Source organism: Sciurus vulgaris (genome assembly GCF_902686455.1).
Source record: "Sciurus vulgaris genome assembly, chromosome: 2".
Classification (NCBI taxonomy): domain Eukaryota; kingdom Metazoa; phylum Chordata; class Mammalia; order Rodentia; family Sciuridae; genus Sciurus; species Sciurus vulgaris.
In genome coordinates, this window is record NC_136462.1 from 132,014,968 (window position 1) to 132,037,245 (window position 22,278).

At 41.5% G+C, this 22,278-nt stretch overlaps 1 protein-coding gene across 4 annotated transcripts in view; it reads left to right on the plus strand.

Annotated features, from left to right (window-relative positions):
* The window catches only part of OTUD7A (OTU deubiquitinase 7A), a 346,216-nt gene that overhangs the window by 255,354 nt on the left and 68,584 nt on the right, over nt 1-22,278 (plus strand). For all 4 annotated transcript variants that reach the window (XM_079121947.1, XM_079121946.1, XM_079121949.1 and 1 more), the window contains 2 exons: nt 3,760-3,942; nt 12,600-12,818. In XM_079121947.1, the coding sequence (XP_078978073.1) occupies nt 3,760-3,942; nt 12,600-12,818 (402 nt within the window). The remainder of the gene's footprint in view (nt 1-3,759; nt 3,943-12,599; nt 12,819-22,278) is intronic.

Consider the following 22,278-nt stretch of genomic DNA (forward strand, 5'->3'; position numbering starts at 1 on the left):
AGTGTCCGGGAGCATCCATCTCCCCTCTTTGTTCTTCTCGAACATTACCTGGTTATTCTCTCTTACTTTTCCAAATGAACATTAAAATCAGCATGTCTGATTCTATGAAAGAAAAAATACTATTTATACTGGAATCATATTAAATATATAAATATCTTAAGTTATTATGAAATTGAGGCTTAAAAACTAAGGACACAGCACATGCAGTTCTACTTTTGTGCCTTTCACAAGTATTTTAAGTGTTCCACATATGTGTTTTATACATTGAAGTTTATTCCTCAATGTTTTATCTTTGCCACTGTGAATGAAATGTTCTCTTCCATTATGTTGACATATTATGACTTTTTTATTCAAGGGTATTAATGCTGTATCCAATGTATTCATCATCAGTGCTGTTCATAGACCATCCTGCACTCTGACTGCCCCTTGTGGGCACATGGGAGGACATCCTTCCTGGCCCTCAGGGTTAGATAAGACCCTGTGATAGTTCTAGTCATGAACTCTCAGCAGAAGTGAAATGTCACTTCTGGACCAGAGCATTACTATTGGTAGGATATGTTCCCTGATTTTTTTGTCTCTCTTCCAAATAGACAGGCCATTGTGAAGAATGGTCACCCTATCACCCTGAATCCTGGAGTGAGAAGGTGGCATAGAACATGGCCAGCCTATAATAAATGGGTAGCACAACAAAAGATGTTGTTTTGCCTCCAGGTTTTGGAGGTTGATTGTTACTGCATGGAATCTATCCTGCACCTTGGGGGTGTGACTCAATGGGTAGAGCACTTGCCTAGTGTGTGCAAGTTTTTATCCCCAGCACTGGAAAAAAAAAAAAAAAAAAAAAAAAAAAAAAACTATCCTGCTATTTATGACATTCTGTCTGTAACAGGTTTGTTAGTTTGTTTGTCTCAGAGTCTCCTGATAATTTCTACTTCTTAATATAGTAAGTTGATATCCATGCCTCACATGTCTTCTGTTTGCAGATATGCATGAAATTTGTTTTAATCAGGTATGCAGACACTGAAGTGCCTATAATAAAGGAAATTTTCCCTAGAAGCAGGAGGCACAGCATACCATGTAGGACCACACAGGGATGCACCAGGGTCTGCAGGAGGCAGAGGGACTAAGGGAAAAGTATAGACAAAGGCCTTTTTTATGGTTTCTGTGGGAGGAGTGGCAAGGCAAGGGTAAGCCGGCTTATGATCAGCTAGTCTAATAATTTCAGCAGACTCCAAGGGTAGGGCTATCCAGGTTTGTTGGTACCTGGCCCTAGGGTGATTGAAGCTAGCAAACAGTGAACAAGAGTGGAACAGCCCAATAAGTGAGACCAATAGGGATCATGGACTTTGGTTTGATTGGTTGCCTATAAAAGGTCCTGGGCCTGCAGAGGAGTCCCTTTCTGTCTTTAGGAATTAACTAACCCTGGAGGGGCAGTTCTCACTATCAGTAAGACTCCAAGATGTCAAAGCATCATAAAGTACAGAAAATAAAAGACATGATTAACATATCTTCATTGTAAATTGAACCTTAAGCTTCATAAAGTTGCCTCATAAAGCATCTTCATTAATGCTTTAGGATCTGAATCCTCAATAATTTGATATAAGAGTATGACCTCTGTGGTGGTGTTTTTGTCTCTCTCTGGTAGACCTGATAAACTGAGCATCACTTTTTGGTTGTCACCTTTCTAAGTCACTTTCCTCCAGGTGTGCCTCTTATATTCAGCAAAAGCTAGTCTTTCCTTCCTGAGATCATGTGAACATCTTTTTCTTTGTGTTAAGCCTACTTCAATTTATTGCTGTGACAGACATGATTTGTCCTAGTTGTGTTATATTCTCTATTTCTATATGTAAATATTCCAAAAAAGGTGGTGGGGGAAAGAGCTCATGAAAATGAAAGCGAGAATGATAGAGTAGAAAGGGACCAGAGGAGAGGAGAAAGAAAAGGAAAGGGAAGATACTAGGAAATGAAATCAACCAACTTACATTGTTATATTGTGTGCATGTACAAATAGATAAAAAAATCCAGCTATTATTTATAATTATAATGTATCAATAAAAATATTTCAAATGTCTTTTGTATTTTCTTTTTATTATTTATTTATATCTGTTCTAATTAGTTGTACATGACAGCAGAACACATCTCAATTCATTGTACATGAACGGAGCCAACTATTCATTTCTCTGGTTGAACATGATGTAGAGTAGTACCATTCGTGCGATCATACGTGTACCTAGGGTAATGATGACAATCTCCTTCCGCCATCTTTCCCACTCCCCTGCCTGCTTCCCTCCCCTCTCTCCCTTCTGCCCAATCCAAAGAATGGAGAAATCTTAGCTTTTTATGAAAAAGTACTTTTTCTGGTACTTAGAAAAGTTGTGTTTATTATCTAATGGTTACTTTCTAAAAGTCTACATAATATCCTGTTTCCCTCTCTTTAGACAATATTAGTTCATTCCCTATGATATTCTTCAGTGAAACAAGTTTGTCTTCTTCCTCTACCCTCCTCACTCCTGCATCCCTTCTTAATCAGTAGAATATCTTTTCTCTGTTTTACTGTTGGTCTTTGTACTGTTAAACATGCTTACATACATACTTGCCATGTCAACTATAAGCATTATCTTTGTACTCCAATGTATTACAGACGAGGCAAATGCAGATGATTCTGCTTTCTACCTTTTACTGTTTTTATCGACACTGTGAAGTGTCAGCTGCAGCACCTGGTTGGGGACTGTGAGCTGTGAGCATGTGCACTAAGTGGTCATCTGACCCCACACAGTGCCTGACTAAGGCTCTCAACAAGAGAATATCTCCCAAACTGCTGCTTTTCCCATGTAAAGGTTAAAAAAATAATAAGACTAGGAGCAAAAGCCTAAAGAAGCTTTGGGATTCTTTCTATTCCTTTTTCTTTTCTTTTTTACTTTATGCTTTGCTCCTTTCAACCAAGATAAAATCAATGTAGTCAAGAACAAAGAAAAATTACATTTATTGGGGGTTTATTAGAATTGCAATCTGTGAGACACCAAATTCAAGCAGCCTTCAAAATGTGCTACAAGATTTTAGAAGATGGGAGCTCCTTTTATAACTTAGAGTGCAAGAGGGACATTCATTACCTCACTTCTTTGTCAGGAATCATGATTGGTGTGGCAAGAGTTTGTAAGAGAAGAATAGAGAAGGATCTCAGCCTCTGGCAGGGTGGTGAGGAGTTCACAGACTGTTACAAAGGCTAGTGAATTTCCTTCTAGAGTCCTGGTTCAGCCCAGTCCTCAAGGTCAACACATACCTGAGGAGGTATATGCCTAAAAGGTGGTTTCACAAGTCCTCCAGATTCTACTATAAGTGTCTCAAATCAGTGCTGTGCCACTTTGATTTTCTTCCTTGTCATCCCCCTTACAGAATAAGCGCTACAACTTGATTTTCAAAGGCGGATAGGGTAGGAATAATTGGACACATAATGTGTGTGTGTGTGTGTGTGTGTGTTTGTGCGTGCGCACGCACGTGCACGTGTGTCTGTTTGTCTGTGTGAGGAAGAGAGTATGAGACTAGAAATTCACATATTTCAGATCTTCATTTAAGGGTGGAAAATTCTACTTTCAGAGACTGCAGAGACAATTACCTCTGGAAAAATGAGAACTACTGGTGAGAAAGTCACTAGTTAATGCACTAATGGGCACCCCTTCTTGCTATGGTTCTTTTCTACAGTGATATCATATTATTCATGCATTAATATTCTTAATAATAATTCTTGTCATTTCTAATCCATAGGCAAAAACTGGGACCTGACAGCTGCTTTAAGCGACTATGAGCAACTCCGACAGGTGCACACAGCCAACCTGCCACATGTGTTCAACGAAGGGCGGTGCCCCAAGCAACCTGAGCGAGAGCTGCCCCAGCCTGGGCACAAGGTGGAGCGACCCTGCCTACAAAGGCAGGACGACATTGCCCAAGGTACTGGCTGAGGAGCTGAGCCTAGGCACAGCTGCCTGGGATGGTGCACCATGGTTTGCAGGTAGATTGGTGTGGTTCAAAGAATAGTCAGATTGTCAGCCCCCTACTACAGATAAATTGGGCCTTCAGTGCATCCTTCCTCACAGTAGGCTGAAATGTCTTCACAGCCTATATCCCTGGCTGTTACCTCTGCCTCCAAAATGCACGAGCATGAATCCAGTACCTTTCCTTTGAAACCCAACAGTCTGTTAAGGGATTAAAGACTAGTATTCCTAGAGCCCTGGTTTTTCCAGATCAAACATCTCTAGCTCCTTCATTTATTTAACAAGCAGCTTGGTCTTCAACTCTATTCAATGTCATGTTCATTGTTTCCTGTGCTCCAACTTCTCTATTAGTATTTTTCTTCATTACAAGAGTAAGATATGCTTATTGCAACAAAGGAAGCAATATGGTGAAATAAAAGGAAACTTTTTCTTCTCCCAATTCCCAAATCTCAGAGTAATAACCACTGATCATCTGGTCTGTTTTCTTGTGCTTCTCCTCCTGTTGGACTTGTTCAAAATGCAAACACATTCAAGTGAAATGCATATCATACATTGCAAAGTGCTTATTTCATCAAGGAATAGATCATGAACATATTCTCTTAATAGCTACATATTTTTAGACCTGTATATATGGTCATCCAGGTTTTTTCTTGGTTGTGTTGTTGTCGTTGTTGTTGTTGTTGTTGTTTTTGCCACTACAAGCAATGCTTACATAAATCGCTTTATACTTGTAAATCTTACATGCTGGTGCTTTTCTCTCTGTAGGTTAGCATCCCAGCATGGGCTTGCTGTGCCAACACATGTTTTTAGCTTAATATCTTTAGGATTTCTTTCTAAACACATTGCTGCTCACTGTGTGTAAACATGAGTATTTCTCTCATCCTGGCCAGCACTGGAAGTTATTGCTATGGCTTTACCTTGTGTTTCTATTCTCAAGGGTGAAGAGTAGTATCTTATTTTAAGTTTGATCTCATCATTTGCTTTTTGGTCAGTTGGGTTTTCCATTCTGCAACACACCTTTTGCATATCTGGTACATTTTTCCTTTGGTTTGCATTTCCTTATCAACTTGTGTTTTTCTCTTTGATGAGGTCTACAATACATATGTATCTATATGCATATCCCACATTATTACTTTCCTTATTACTTTGTTTACAGAACTCTTTGGCATTTGGAGTGTTTACATTATTATATATTCATGGATAGAGAACTCCTTTCTTGCTTTAGAAAGTCTCCTGGAATATAAAGTCACCAAAACATTGTCCAATGTTTGTTTTCAAATTTCCTTCTTTTTGAAATTTCCATCAATTTGAAATTTCTATAAATAATATCAGAGAATTTTGTTCTGGTTTCTTCTGGAATGAGACTGAATTATTCAGGCATCTTTATTGAACAAAACATCCTTTACCCACTGAGTTGAAATGCCAACTAATCCATATATTAAATTCCCAAATATACCAGAATCTGTACTGGGACCCTGTCCTATTCCTCTGTGTGTCTGCCCAGCCTATTACCCCTGACTCATGGTTTCACATAGTATCACTTTCTGCTAAAACAAACCTACTTATTGCTATGATTTTTCAAAAATTTTCACTATTTGCATGCATGTTCTGCCATATAAACCTTGAATTTGCAAGTCCAATTGATATTGAATTGAAATTTATTTTATTTTAACCCTTAAGTCCCAAGCTTTGAACTCAACATTTCAACAAAATGACACAGGTGCATTAAAATAGCTTACAAGTCATAGTCTAGAGCTTACCTTCATTATTATAATAATTAATATTATTATAGTATAATTAACGTATTATAATTTTGTTCTTTTGTGTAATTATATATCATATATATTTAAGTTTTGAATAGGTGTTCTACACCTGAGACAATTGGACAAAATGGTTTAAGAATAATTGGCCTTTATGATATTTTTCTCCCATTCCAGAACATTATTATGCCTTCATGTACTCAGTTCCTGTTAAGACCAGGCATAGAAAAAGCAACTGATTATGTACTTATCTGTTATTCAGTTACCTACATAATTTCTCTTAATATTAACAGTGAATTTTAGAGGATGAATTGAGTTTTCTAGATATACAAAAATCATATCATCGGAAATTATTTTGAATTCTTCTTTAATATTTACCCAATCTGTTCAGTTTTGTCCTTTCATATTAAGAAGACCCTCCAAAATCACTGTAAATTTTGTCTTCAATTCTGTTAGTTCAGCCTCATTATCCAAGCTATGCTACAATATTTGAACCAATATCTTGGATCATCCTTTTGTCTGCTCACCCTGTTATCTTAAAAAGCCATAATTGATTTAGAAATTTTAATATGCATTATCAATTATCAAGCATTGATAATTGATAAATAACTGATATCTGTACAAGTAATATCAAATAAGATATTTGATATTGAAGAGTCATGTTACTCTTCCTTATCAAGTCATGTTACTCTTCCTTACTTGATAAGGAAGAGTAACATGACTGGGCTAAGCATGTGGCTCAGTGGTAGACCACTTGCCTAGCATGGGCAAAATCCCGGTTCAATCTCCAGCACCACAAAAGAAAAAAAATGCATAAAGGATAAGAGATGACTGTTAATGATTTATGTGTGTTATGGGTTTTTGCTATACTACCCTTTTTGTCATTATTTTAGAGTATACTTCTACTTATAAAAATATAGCTTAGTGTAAAACAGTGTGCCGGGTTATACTGGCAACAGCCTCACACTTCTAGTGTTGACCATGTTTCTTAATTGCAGGTGACCATATCAAGAGACTGGTCTATATCATCTGTGTCTCTGTAAGCACACTCTGTAAAATTTGCCCTATGATGCATTCCTCAAAACATATCCCTGTCCTCAAGAGACACATGACTGTTTTCATTTCTCTTTTGCTGAAAGAATATTTTCTCAAAGACTACTTCTCCAAGTGTTTTGGCATGGTGAATCTCCTAAGGCCTTAAGTGCCTGAATACATTTACTTGATAGACTTACGTTTTTGTTTAGTGGAATAAAAATACACAGTTCAAATTGCTTTTCTTGAACTCTCTGCAACCCTTTTTCCATTGTCTTCTCACAACTCGATTTCATGTCTGCTAAAAGCTTTGCTTGACCTGATGTCCTGACCTCCTAATTCATTCTTTACATGCATCCACTGTGAGTCGACATTTGCATTTTTCATTTCAAATTAGTTCTTTGTCATTTGTAGCATTTCATACTCTAATATTGTCTTTATCTCATTGAACATATCTATGAGGTTCATCTTTAAATCTGGTCCATTTGAGGATTTTAACCATGCTTGCACTCCTCATGTTTCCTACGTTTTCTTGTGAGCTCCTAGTGTCTGTGGTTATCAACCATCTCAGCCCACAGCACACTTCAGGCAAAGGCATGGGAACTTGGACTCTGACTGGTCCTCCTCCAAAAGAGATTGTGAAGGAAGAGCACTTAAGTTAAAGAGCCTCAATTTTTTTTCTTTTATTTTGAATTGATATATAATATTTGTATATATGTATGCAGGGACATCTCAATACAATATACATTCTATTATGATCAAATCAGGGTAATTACTCCATCATCTCAAACATTTATCATTTCTTTGTGCTGAAAACATTCAAAACCCTCTCTTCTAGCTGTTTTGAAATGTACCTTATTATTAACTACAGTAACCCTTGTTTGCTGTGGAACCCTGGAATTTATTACCCCAATCTTGCTGTAATCTTGTATCCAATCACCAAACTCAGTTTATCTTTCCTTCTGTCCCTAAGCCCCAGCCTATGGTAACCACTATTTTACTACTTCTTTAAGATCAGTTGTTTTTACTTCTACATGTGAGTGAGGTATTGTGGAATTTGCTTTCTGTGTCTGACTTATTTCACTTAATATTCTCTAGTTCATCCATGTTGTCACAAATGACAGAATTTCATTCTTTTGTGGCTGCGTGGCATTCCATTGCATATATGCACCAGACTTTTCTCTATCCATTCACCCACTGATGGACACTTAGGTTCTTCCATTTCTTCACTGTTGCGAATAGTGCTGCAGCACTTGTGGGAATGCACTGTCTTCACATACACACTTACTTTCCTTTGGATATATACCCACGGTTGGGATTGCTGAGCCTTGATTATTTTAACTCGAACTCTAAACTTTTCCCACTCGCTGCCTTCCCCACGGTTGGCTTTTCTCCTCAGGAAACCTCCCAGCATCACTATTCAAGAAATGGCTTGTTTCCAGGGACTGCCCACTCTGTGGTAACTGCCAGCCTGCCAGGGTGTGTTAGGAAAAGGAGGGGAGGCTGTGCTGACTGTTTTTGGTGCCTCGCCCTGGCTGTATCCTTCAGCAGGCATTGACCAGAGCAGTTGTTCACCCACACTGCAGTGATAATAGGGGAGGCAGTGACCTGCCAGGCCACTCCTGGGAGAGACAAAAGGCACAACCAGAGTGCCCTCCCTAGCCCCTACCCGTGGACCCTCCCCATTTCTGCACCTCTGCTCCTGTGCATCCCTGGGGAGGGTTAAGGGGAAGGACGTTGAAGCCTGTGCACTGTCATTTCCTTCTTGTTAAATTGTTCTCAAGGTCTGTTTCCTTTCTGCCATTAAATCTGGCTCAGGAGGGACCACTTTTACAGGTGTTTTGTTCCATTCTCCCCTAGGGCCTCCAGACTGTCTAGCCTTCAGCACCACAGAGTTAACCTCCTGGCCCCTTTCATGCAACAGCAGTCCAAGCAGGTGCCAGTATGGTAGTTCCTGCTCATACATGGGTTATCTGGCAGCAAACATCCTTGCTATTATCTTATCCTCCTGGTGAGAATGCTAGAAGGACCTGCCTTTCTGCTTATAGGGAGATTGGCAGAATCATAGCCTAATAAGTGTCATTGGCACCTGTTCTGTTGAAATTTTATCAGATATTGTTTAAGAAAAAAATAGGACTCTATCATAGTATAATCCTATGAATTAAGCCTTATAGACAGATATGTCTATTTTTATTAAAACAAAGTGTATAGTTTCTGAATTAAGTTTATGTCTCTCCTAGTTGAGTTTTTTTTAGAAATCACAGTATGCTAAAATAGAAAATAAAGCATTCCACAGTATAAATCATAGGTCAGCAAGTGATGGTCCCAAAGTCAAATCTGGTCACTGCTTTTAAATAAATTTTTAAATAGATTTTTATTAGAATACCCCCATGCCCATTCACATATTTATTGTTTATGGCTGTTTTAATTCTACAGAGTATTCAATACAACAACTGTGTGGCCTACAGGGTCTAAAATATTTATATCTGTCCCTTCAATGAAAGTTTTGTCCACCTGTTTTAAAATGTACCCAGGATTTATTTTAATCAAGTATAGTAAGACACACAGACATAAAAAGGATGCTAATGAAGGAAGAAAGTTTTCCTCACAGTTCCCTGGGAAAACATGCCAAGCAGTGGCACACACCAAATGGTGGATCAGGAAGCAGAGGGAACCAGGGAAAAACATGGGCGAGATCCCTTATTATGTGTTCTATGGAAAGGCAAGCAAGGGGCCAAGCAGATCGTGGCCTGGCTAGTTGCAGTCATTTCATTTGGCTCTGAGGCACAAGACCTGTCTCTAGTTGTGTGGTACCTGGACCCAAGGGTGATTAAGGCAAAGGAATATTGCCTCCTGGGCCTCCAGAGCCAGATAGAGGACATGGTTCAAATTCTGGATTACTTGGTTTGCATACGAAAGACTCACTCCTGGTAGAGTCATTCTCTAAGACATGGCTGGCCTTAGGAGGGCAGCTTCTCCCCAGTCAGCTAGGCACCAGATGCCTGAGCATCAGATACACACAAAAAAACAAGAAATAGTCAATATACGTCTCCTGGCCTAAAACATCAATGTTGGAGTTGCCTTTATCAGTAGGTTGGAAATTCTATACATTCTCCCACTATGATTTTATTTTTTTATCTTTCTGTTTCCTGGGGCACAACTGTGAACATGATAATTCCTATAAAATGTTTCATTCATTTATACCTCTAAAAGAAGAATCACTAAGTTCATGTTTAAAGAATCAGAGCTGAGAGTGTGACTCAGTGCACTAGCATGCAGAAGGTCCTGGGTTCCATTCCTAGCACTGCAAATAAAAGTCAGTATGTAAGTATGTATGGTTACCCATGTGCAGTCATGGAGGTGATGGTAGCGACAGAGAGGTGTTAGAATTAGGAACATATATTTGTAATTATGTGATCTTCAATATAATCTTTTTTTTATTTCAAAAATCCTTTTTCCTTGAGACTCATTCCAAATATTTCATGTTTAGATTTGCTTAATCGTATCACTTTTTACCACTAAGGTCCTAATTGCTTCTTATAAATTGATAAATTGGTACTGATTGTTAAGTGCAGAAGGAATGCTGGTTGCCCCTGGTTAACAAATTTCCACTGTTTTTAGCAGCCTTGTGGGCACCTATCCAACAGATTTTGAGTGTGCATGGTCCCTCATTTCTCTAACACCTGATGTCCATCCTCATTATACCCCAAAGATGGGGCGGTTCCTTCTTTCCCACAGACTCAAAAAAAAAAAAGTCTATGAAAAAATGTGTGAGCTCAGCATGGTATGTAAGAGGCAGAACTACTTGGGTCTCCTTGGCTCCTGTTCTTGAGGATCTGGACCCAGTGAGGAAGAGATGGTCATCTCCCAGTGACAAACAAGCCAAGTCCAAGTGTTCCATTTCTCTTCTTTTTGAAGGCCTGTGATTTTACTTCTTTTTTTTTTTTCTCTTTTCCTCAAAATTCAAAACAACTTAATCCTGTTGTCTCAGAATAAAATTGCAGGTAAATCAAAACCATCCATTCTAAAATATATTCTTTGTCTTCAACTTTCCATTCATGTAAGTGGGCACATACATGTGGCTTCTGAGAATTAACTTTGGGTTTAAAACTAACCTGCCACAAGATCAAAAGTCTCTGCCTATTAGTCTGTTCTAACCAAATTCTAATAATAATGAGCCTGTAGGAAGCTTCTACTCTGGAGTAAGGCACAGACCGGGATTTTCTGTGTGGCCATGGTATGTCAGCTAGCAGTGCACCTCCAGGGAGTATCCTTACCAGTGAGCAGGCTCATCCGACGTGAGATGGGTGTCCCATGTCTCAAGTTAATATGTTTAGGAATTTGCCACAGGGTTTATAAAATGCTCATATTCAAACACTGGTTATCCTCTTTTCCTGAAGAAAATAAGAAGTGTTGTTAAAAAAATTACCCATGGTTACAAACACTGGCTGGAACAAAGAAAAATTATTCCCCACATCACATGTTTAAAAATTCCTGTTTAAGTTAAATGTTAGTCATTAAACACAGGACTTTAAAAAACAAGTATGCATCAAGAGAACAAAGATGCATACTTTTCTAGGTGATCGACTTCCTAACAAAGTAATGCATTGTGCTTTAGAGAAATTCTACACTGCATTAGTCATTCATTGGTTAGAATGACTAGAATAGAATAAGACCAGAGTAGACCATCATATCTGAGAATGCTGTTAACAAAAGAATTTCCAAATGGAAAAGAAACACATGTAAAGATTCATATTTATATCCCAAGGATATTATTGTGGGAGGTGTTTATCAGAGTAACTTTGGTAAAATAACCTATCTTTAAAATCTGAGAAAGCTTGAGTAGGTTGCTTATTGCTTTAAATATGTGAATGCAAAAAAATCAAGAGGGGCCACCCTTGTGCCATTCAGTGCTAGGAGAGGATGGCTCTGATGGATTGAGTTAAATGTAACTCAAGACCCAAAAGCAAGCCTGGTGCTCTGTGACAATTTTGATGTGCACTTGTGTAGTGGAGTTGCAGCTCACCTCTGAGTGCTTCTGTGCTAGGCATGAGGAAGGGACACACACCAGGTGGTAGAAATTTTAGTCCAGCAGCAGGAAGGCCTACAAGGTAGGAAAGGCTTATAGGAGAAGGGCTGGTGTGGGAAGGATACAGGTGTGCGGCTCTACTAGTGTGTGCATGTGCATGTATGTGTATGTGTATGTGTATGTGTGGTGTGTCCTATGTCTGCATGTGTGTGTACACTGTGCATATTGTGTATTGAATACACATATATCTATGGGTATATTATAGTGTGTGTGTATGAACATATGTGCTTGGATATATGTATCCATGTGTGTAGTGTGTTTAGCATATATGTGTACTTGTGTATATAGGCATGAGCGTAGTACAGAATATGTATATACATGTATGTGTGCAAATGAATATGCCACATTCTTGTGTAGGGTATATGTGTGTGTAGTGTATGTGTACATGTATTACATGTGTGTGCAGTGTGTACAGCTACCTCTATCTATCCATATGTGTGCTCACATTTAAATGTTCATATGTCATGTGTACATGTGTGTGCATATGTTCAGGTGTGTGCTTAGTGTGTAGCATATACACCTGGTTTGTGTAATGTGTTGTGTTCACGTGTACACATGTGCTCATGTGTATCTGTGTGCCTGTGTATACATGTGTGTAGTATATACATACACATGTGTTTGTGTCATGTGGGCATGCATATGCACTTTTGTGTTCCCATGTGTTTGCATGCACACAGAGCCACACTTAAAACTAACCCAGTCCCTGTGACTATCTTTTCTTCTTCCCTGCAGAGAAGAGACTTTCCCGGGGGATTTCTCACGCCAGCTCAGCCATTGTCTCTTTGGCCCGGTCCCACGTGGCAAATGAATGCAACAATGAGCAGTTCCCCCTGGAGATGCCAATCTACACATTCCAGTTGCCAGATCTGAGTGTGTATAGTGAGGACTTCAGGAGCTTCATTGAGCGGGACTTGATCGAGCAGGCAACAATGGTAGCTTTGGAGCAGGCAGGTGAGTTGCTTCTGCCAGCAGGCTCACTTTCCTTAGGTTCAATGATTGAGTGAACTGGCCTAACTGACTCAGTGAGCAAGAGGAAGATGCATGTTCTGAGGCTCCCAGCAGTTGTTCATCAGGACTCTCAATGCTGGTACCAAACCTTCTGTAAAGACCAAATGTGATCCTGCCTGGGGCTGGCAGAATGCAGGGTCAATGAGCAGGTTGTGCTTTGCTGATATTTTCTGAGAAGTTTCCTTTGCTCCTAATTCCCAGAACCTCCCCCAAGAGAACTCCATGTTTCTCTGCCTTGCTTCTCTCTTTTACCCATCCAACTCCTCCATGGGTAATGAACAAAATAAGAAAGATCCTGAGCTTAAAATAAAAATAGGAAACTCCTATCCATTCCCATGAACATTGGGCAAGTTGTGTAACTTCTCTGGGCCTCAGCTCCCCATCTGCAAAGGTGAGAACACAGCTGGCCTGGTGAAGCTTTCTGAGTACTCAATGGCACATGCTTCATGTAGTGGTCAGTCCCTTGCCCTCTCAGCTTTTCTGGCCTCTAGGTTGAAGAAACAAAGCCTAAGTTCAGTCTCCTTCTCCTGAACATGTTCTTCCCACCTTAACATTTGAATTAGGAAGATGTTCAGAGAACAATACAAATGTCTGTTCTTTGGAGTCTCTCTGGAAAAAGTAATTAGTTCAAACCCAATGTCTGCAACAGAAAAAGGTTCTTCCTGAGACAAAGCTATATACCTATCCACTCATGATCACTTGCATTACAATTATTGCAAAATCACATTCAGGGCTTCTCAGACATAATATAGAAGACTCTGAGCCCTTATTCCCAAGCCACACACCTCATGGTGAGGGCCTTGCCTGCCAGCAGTGGACATAGAGTGAGTCCTCAGCCCTTGGGAATCACTTCTCCTACTGAAGATGGGAAGCATAGCCTTCTCATTCTGATTGGACTTCAGCCAGCTCTTCCTGTCTGCTGGGGAGTGGAACCTCCACTTCCAAATGCCTGGCCCTTGGACATGCACCCAGGTATGACATTCCTGAAGAACAGGAAGGCAGAGCTAGCTAGAGGAGAGAGGGTTCTGCTGAGGACTGCAACCAACAGTGCACTATTAGGGAGTGGCACCTGTCTCAGCTCTTAGCCAAGACCCAAGGAAAATTGCCAGGCACCTTTGAGTGTTTCAGAAGAACCCAGAAAAGAAGTATCTATAGGTTATACATTGGTGGATGGATTAATCAGGACCTTAGTAGGAAAGAAAAGATGACACACAAAACCTAATGAGATAAAAGGATTCTATAAAGGGACTGTTTGCTGAGGAATGGGCAGAGTTTGAGGATACCAGTGAAGGATAGTGCCATACCAGGCAATAGCCCTGGAGGGGCCGTTGCTACCATTGTGAAGATCAAAGAGTCAAAGGGTGAGAGTAGCTGTATGAAGAGAGCTGTGGCTTTGGGGAGAGAGATAATTTTGGGTTGGAGAAATAGACTCCAACCATACTCTTCCTCCACCATGCAAGCTCTGACCAGTGTTCCTCATGGGTAGGACAGATGGCAAAGAGCTCACCTTCTGGGTGCAGAGCAGCATGCAGAAGGGTAGAGTGTAGATCCTCAGGGAAAATTGGAAACATCCAACAAGTCATTTAATGTGTTGGACATTTTGACCAGCTCCAAGCTTCTGGATATTCTTGGTGTGTGCCATTGCCTATCAGAATAATCCAAGAGCAATCCTCATCCATCTGCTATAAGAGGTGCAGGATGTGCCTACACAGAGGAAGGAATGATGATGTGTGGGACCTTTTTTGTGTTGGGCAGGTTTGCAGTCAAGGCTTGGACACAGGACCTGGGGAGCCTCACCAACAGTATGCTTGGTTTTAAGACAGGCACTGTTTTGACACTCACATTGTGACTGTGGAGAAAATATTATCTCAGCTGCTGCCCAGCCATCAAAAACACCCCAGCGATTGGCACCCACATCCCTGCTCTGTCTCACCACCACACCACTGATGGAGCCACAAACATGAAACAATTCATAGGAACGGACAGTAATCTGAACCACCTGCTGTGGAAGCTGGCTATTTTAATGAAGCTTCCATGTGACTAATTGAGATAATATATTTTAAATAAGTTTCACTCTGCATAGAGAAGGGGTAAGTTACTAGGGGTTAAGAAAGGAACAAGTTTCATTATTCTCAATTAAATGCAGCAGCAGCTTAGACCTGTATGGAGTTCAGCCCCAGTGATTGCCAGTACCAAAGATAATTGCTGCAGTTGCCTAACACACTGCTTCATTTGAAGCTCAGAGTACTGTTTAAGGGTGCATATGTAGAGTCTACCATGCTGACTTTCTCCTTTCAGACCTTAACAAAAGCTGATTCTTCTTTTGGATGTCTTTCCTGTTATTTTTTGCCATATGCAGCAGCTCCCCACCTTATTGGCAGTTTCACTTTCCCAGGTTTTAGTTACTTGTGATCAAACGTGCTCTGAAAATATTAAATGGAAAATTCCAGAAATCATGAATTTATGTTTAAATAACTTTCATTACAATGTATTGTTATCAGTCTCTTATCCTGCCCAATTTATAAATTAAGCTTCATCATAGGTATGCATGTATAGGAAAACAGTCTACATTAGAATCCAGCACTATCCACTGGGGGTCTTGGAACGTATACCCCTGCTGATATGGGACCACAGTATCATATATTGATTTCTATCATTCATATTTTATCTGACTGGCATTTTTTAAAGGGTACTATTTGACTTTAACCATCCAGTCCAGTCTTAATAACACCTCTTTAAAACCCAAACTTACCAAATTAAGATGTTAAATTCTCAAACTGCTCATTGTTTATATGTGCACTGAGAACAGAGAATGGCAGCAGAGATCCAGAACCCAGCCCATGAGCAGTGGAGAAGCCCCTAGTCTATGCTAGCAAGAGGCTGAGGGGAAGCCACCAGCCCACACCTCAGGATGCAATCAAAGGCACTCACAGAGCAATGAGTCTGAAGGTCATGGTTCTGCCTCGAACAGGCAGCCTATGGCACAACATGCCTCTGTACTCCCCACATGGAAAACAAGGGAAGTGCATGGGCAAAAGTGTTATGTGTCCTCTCTGTAGGGTAAGGCCTTCTCTAGGCTGGTGGGAACACGAGCCCAGCACACTGTCTATCAGACTCTTCTGAACTTTTCTTTTTCTTTACCCTTAAGTGAGAGCTTAAACTAGACTATTGCTTGGACTCTTTCTGTATTCAAATTCTGGTGGGGATCCCCAGCCCTGCAGTCCATCTGGCAGTAGCTTCTTGCTCCCCTCACCCCTTAGACTGTGTTTGGGGCCTCAACTGTCACTGTCCATAGGGAAAACAAAACTCTACCATAAAACTGTGATCCAAGAAAACTACCCAGTACAGCTAGGTGGAAGGTGCAAATTCTTCTTTCTCATAGTTTAGTACTTAAAAGAGTTGTGAATAAACTATTTATATGCAATATTATTTCCTATGCACATGGAAGATTGAACTATAAATATGAAAAAATATTTAGTGAAAAAAGTCCATTTGTTTAAGGAGCAGTTGAACCAGTTGTGTTTGGCAGAAATAGCATTTTTGCCACAGGACCTCAAGTGAGTAACTTCCCCTTCCTTGGCTATATAGTAACCCAGGGATCATGTGGTCCAAAAAATTGGCAAAATATAGGCTTTGCTCAGTTAGCATTGCCTCTGATCCAGCTGGTCCATCCTAGGGACTTGACTGTACTTTCTCAAGGTCCTGAGTGTCTGTTAGGTATCTGCCCAGCTTCCCCAGGCATGGGGACAGGCAGCCCCCATCCGTCTCTGAGGGCTCCAGATCCAGTAGAGTACCCGCATTGAACACCCAAAGATTCCACAATAGAGGAGACCAGTCTTCCCCCTTCATTACAACTCTGGAGGGCACAACCACCCCCACCCAAACCATGACAGTCTTGGGCACATTAAAAGGGTCCAGCCTTCAGCAGCTAAAACTGATTGGCCTTCTGGGATAGAAGGGAAACCACTTTTCATTCTTTAATGACTCACCAACCACTGAGAACCCAAGAACCCATCCCTTTCTCCATTGGGTGGCCCTGCTGCATTCAACAGTAAGAAGACTTAGAGATCAGGGGTCTCTAGGTTTAGGAAGTGACATCCAGTGCCTCATCTGGAAGTTAACAGCCATGTGGGTAAGATTGATTGTGTGAGGCACTGCAGTATGTTCATGAGCCAAAGGGCAGAAGCATATCTGTATAACACAGTAGTTATTGAATACCCAGGAGATAAAAATATAGATGTCCAAAAATCCCTAGGGACACCTTTTTTTTTCAGTGCTGGGGATTGAACCCAAGGCCTTGTGCTTGAAAGGCGAGCACTCTATCAACTGAACTATATCCCCAGCCCCTAGGGACACCTTAATCATGGCATTGAGTTGTTTCCATGAGAGGATAATTGTACTGGGGGAGACTTTCCTAGAGAAGTCATAAATGTGGAGGTCTGCAGGCCTCAGAGGCAACTCGACCCTGGTTCCAGTCCCAGATCTGCTGGAGAACTTGACCAAGTTGTTCAGCTTGCTTGAGGTGAACTCTCTTCCATCCAAAAATCAGAGATGCATAGCAGTTACCAAACTGAGACAGATTTCCCCAATGGACACCTTTGCTGTGCTCCCACTGAAAGACCTGTTGAGGTCAAGGGCTTCTTCACAAACCAAACAGATACAAACCTTTGCCCTGGAGGAGATGAAATTCCAGAGAGAATGAAAGTCCATAAACAAGTAGACTATGAATATGAAATGAGGCAATGCTGGCTGCTGTGAAGAAGTCACGAAGCAAGGTAAGGAAGCACAAGGTGAGGGAGGGGCTGAGGAAACTGGAGGAGGGTAGGGAGTGATGGAACCGGCTGGGGCACTGACATTCCTGGCATAAGGGACATAACATCACAGACTGGGTGTTCTTAACAGAAGCCAGTGTCATGTATGCAGGTGCAGCAAAGGCTAAAGAAGCCAGGAAGAAAGGCAGGGGATCTGGAGCCCTGGCCAAGGGCACCTTCAGGAGTCCTTTGGGCTCAACTTTAGGGAGCATATGCAGCCTTCAGAGGGTTTTGAGAAGGTAAGTGACATGTTTTGATTCACATCTGACAGATTCTAGTTCTCTATCAAGAATGGATGACAGGGTTATAAGAGAAGCAGCAGGAAGAACAGGCAGGAGGCAGCTGCTGTAGTCCAGAAGAATGGAAATGGTCAAGGCTGTTGGATAGCAATGGGAGTGATAAAAAGTAGGTAGATATCGAAGTAAGGCTTGTTTCAATGGGAGACCTCCAGGCCCTGCTGAGGAACTGGATGGGGCTGTGGCAGACAGAAGGGTCAATGTGACCCCAAGAATGTGGCCCATACCATGTGGGTAGATAATGGTGCCATGTGGGGTGGGGTGGAGGAGATGAAGAAGCCAGTACTGTCAGGAAAAACCAGGGGTCCCTGTAAAGTTGCTGTCTAGTTGAACATGTGAATCTGAAGTTACAGAGGTCAGGGCTATGGGTGCGAATGTGGGAGCTCCTAAGTATATGGCAAAATCTGTGGTAAAATTGGTGGAGTGAGCTCCTGGAAGGACCCTCACACCATGCCCCTAACACAGCTCTCTGCAGTGATGAGCATCAGTTAGATGCATTATTCTGGAACAGGGACAGAAAAAGAGAAACCATGCAAGAACTCCAGCTGGGGTGCTCCAGTACTGAGGGTTTGTGATCAGAAGGGGCATCTTGCAGAGGAGACAGAGAACACATGGATTGGGAAACAGACAAAGCAAGCCAGGGATTGACAGCAGCCTGAAACCCAGGGAAGGTGTTTTCAAGTAAGAAGTTGTGCATGGTACCAAATGTGCCTATTTCAGGGTACCTGAGCACTAGGAATTGACCAGTTGATTTGACTGCTGAGACCAAGGTTTTCAGGGAAACAAAGAACCCAAAGCAGCACAATGCTTGGGAGCAGAGAAGGGACAGGAAGTATCTTCCCACCCAGTAGTTCTCAAGGGCTATGCATCATCTCTTTCTTTTTTTTTTTTTTTTTTAATATGCTTTTAGTTTTCAATGGACCTTTATTTTATTTATTTTTATGCAGTGCTAAGAATTGAACCCAGTGCCTCACACATTGCCTGGCAAGTGCTCTATCACTAAGCCACAACCCCAGCCCCTGTATCATCTCTCTCTCCCTTGCTGCTTTTATACCCTGAGTTGGTCAACTCTGTGCTACTGTAACAATTCCTGAGATAATCAACTTAATAAGAGAAAAGATTTATTTTGGCTTGTAGCCTCAGAGGTTTCAATCCATGGTTGCTTGGCCCTATTGCTTTGGGCCTGTGGTGACACAATGTAATCAGGGTGGGATACATATTGGAGGAGGTCTGTTTACCTCCTGGCAGCTAGAAAGCAGAGAGAAAGAAAGAGAAGGGGTGTCAATGTTCCCTTCAAGGGCATGCCCCCAGTGACCTAAACTCCTCCTACTAGGTTCCACCTTCTAAGGGTCCCATCACCTCCATTAGCATCACGGTGGGAGACCAAGTCTGCAAACACTTGTGCCTTTGAGGAACACTCAATATCCAAACTATAGCATGCTCCCCTTCCCTCTGTTTCTTGAGGTTTCCATTGGTCTCCTGTTTAATGGGACCATTCCTTGTCCCTAAAGATGGTTCCACATGTTTCCTAATTCCAGATTTGTCTTCTGACAGGCAGTACTTGGAGTCCTCCACCCATCATTCAGAGCAGAAGCCACTGGTGGGCAGGCCTGGAGGTACAGTGTTCCTCTGTGGGCCTGGCACATGTTGAGCACAGAGCTTAGACCAAGTGTCAGAGGGACAGAGATCAGGGTTCATGCCTTAGCACCATACTGGGTGCAGCACGGTCCTCATCAGGCCACCATCATAGGGCTTCAGATTCTCATTTGTGATCAGGTCACAAGTTACCCCTTCTTGTAGGGCCAGTACTAAAAGTAACCAAGTAATGTTTGCACAGTGCTTGAGAAACACTAAATATTGAAGAAATGGCTGCTTAAGTAGTATTTTATATTATTTTCAGAGTGACATATATTTCTTTTTTCATTAATTTTCAAAACATTTGGCCAAAAAGATAAGTCATTTTCCCGTGTGTTATAATTGTTCACTTAGTGAGCATTTATTGAACAACTATTGTGTGTCAAACACTACTGTTAGTATCAAGAACTACCAAGACAAGAAACACAAGATTCCTATCCCAAAGAAGCTCCAAAGACATAAGGAAGACAGACTGGGAGCCAAGTATCACAATCCCAGAGAGGCAACTCTCACAGAAGCACTTGCAAAGCGCAGCAATGCCCAGAGAGAGGATCTGGTAGTTCTAGGGGTAGATGTGGACTTCACTGATATTCAGAGGAATCGTAGGGCAAGAAATCCTTCATCTTTCTCATGGAAAATTGTCACATTTTGTTTTCTTTCATGGAAGTGTCTTCATGGGGATGAGCAAACTGGCATCTTATTTTAAACTGTGTGGTAACCATCTGTTACAACATTCAAGTTAATCAGTCCCATTATCATGTATGAATCGAAGGAATGCTACTCAGAAGTCAGAACAAGTGACTAATAGCTCCCCACCCACGAAACTACCAACCTCACTTGAAGGTGTTGGCTTGTGATTTTTTTTTTTTTTTTTTTTTTTGTTATAGGAGCTCAGATTTTAAGATATTCACAATGCCAACTCCTGTGTTTTTTTCCTTTTTTTAATTGATAACTTGGGAGATGTGAATAACCACTCTGTCAAAGCCAGGAATGGGAACATTGAACTGTGACCCCTTTTTGAACCCTCTCAGCACATTCTGCATATGAAGAATGCCATCGTCTTGGGCATCCCACTCTGGGTTTTGGCTGAAGATGTTGGAATACCATGTGGTCATTTTTGATTCTCCAGAAGTTGGAAAGTGCTGGCATTTGTCATGGTCAAGTTGTCTTCCCAGGGTGATCATGCCCAATTTATAGCCCCAGGAGTGCTCTCATCTGGGTAAAGGTCTTTGCTTCTGGAAGCCAGCATAAGTCGATCCAATAAGCCTTGTCATCTACCCACCAGCCTCTCTGGCAGGCTGTAGCCTGCCTCTTTGTCCTCTCCTGGTTGTGCATGTTCTCGCCAGCCTGGGCCACAGTGTTCTTTGCACAGCTCCCAGTAACTGTTCATTTGCCCTTGTGGGTTCATGTGTTTCATCTTGCATAGCTCCCCTTAACTTCAAGGACACAGGCATGCATCCTAGACACCACCTAAACACTCCTGGGATAGGAATGTGAAAAGAATTCCATTTGAATGTCCTTTGGCTAAAGGATACAGTACTGAATAACAAATCACCAGACATTTAGCAGCTTAAAACAGCATAAATTTGTCATCTCACAGTTTCTGTGAGTTGGCACTTTAGAATGTTTTAGCCATGTCTGAGACTCTGCTCAGAGTGCCTCAAGGCTGAAATTAAAGTATCAGCTGGCTGTGTCCTCATCTGGAGTCTCATCTAAGGGAGGATCCACTTTTAAGCCCTCTTGGATTGATGAAAAATTTCAGTTCCTTGCAGCCAAATAACTGAGGTCCCATTTTCTTGCTAGCTGTTGGCCACAGATGCTCTTAGATCCTAGATCCTGCCCCAAAGACCTAGGTGTGAAGCAGGTTCACTGTGCAAGATTACTTGCCCCTGTCTGGTGCAACAGAACACTCACAAACACAAGAAGTTACATGACACAGGTTTATCACTTACAGTGAGGCATCAAGAGACAACAAAAACCTAAGATTCATGGCAGGCCTTAAGAGAGCCACCCAAGGCAGAGAGTCTAATCTACATGTGCCCCGCTTGCACTACAGCTGAGGGAATCTGGAAAGCAGCCTTCTCTGGGTTTGACATCCCATAGGAAAGAGTAGTCATTGGGCTAAGGCATTGAAGAACTTGCTCTTCTAGGAGGAAACAATACAGTTCTGGGACTGTTCTGGACAGGTCCCTTCTTATCTCAGGATGTTGCATATCCAGCACATTCTGCAGTTATTCTAGAAAATAACACACAGGAGACCACCTGGGGCTGTCCAAGGCTACCTGGAGAGCTGCCCTGCACTGGGTCCTTGCCCTGTAACTCTCTTCACAACATGACAGCTTACTTCTTCAAGGCCAACCAGAGAACTTCTCTCCCCATGCTCTCCTCTTCCCTCTATATTCCACCCTCTACCCTCTCTCTCCAAATCACTCTGATCACTAAATCCTCTTTTAAAGAGCTCTCCCAGTTAGGTCCAGCCAACCTGAAATAATTTCCCCTTGGTTGACCCTGAGTCAACTACTTATATCCACAGAGTACCTTCACCTCACCTTGTATTGTAATCTAATCATAAGAGTGACATCCCATCATAGGCAGGTCCCATCCACACTCAGGGGAGAGAATTATACAGGGTTGGCCACCAGGAGGTGGGAATCTTGGGAC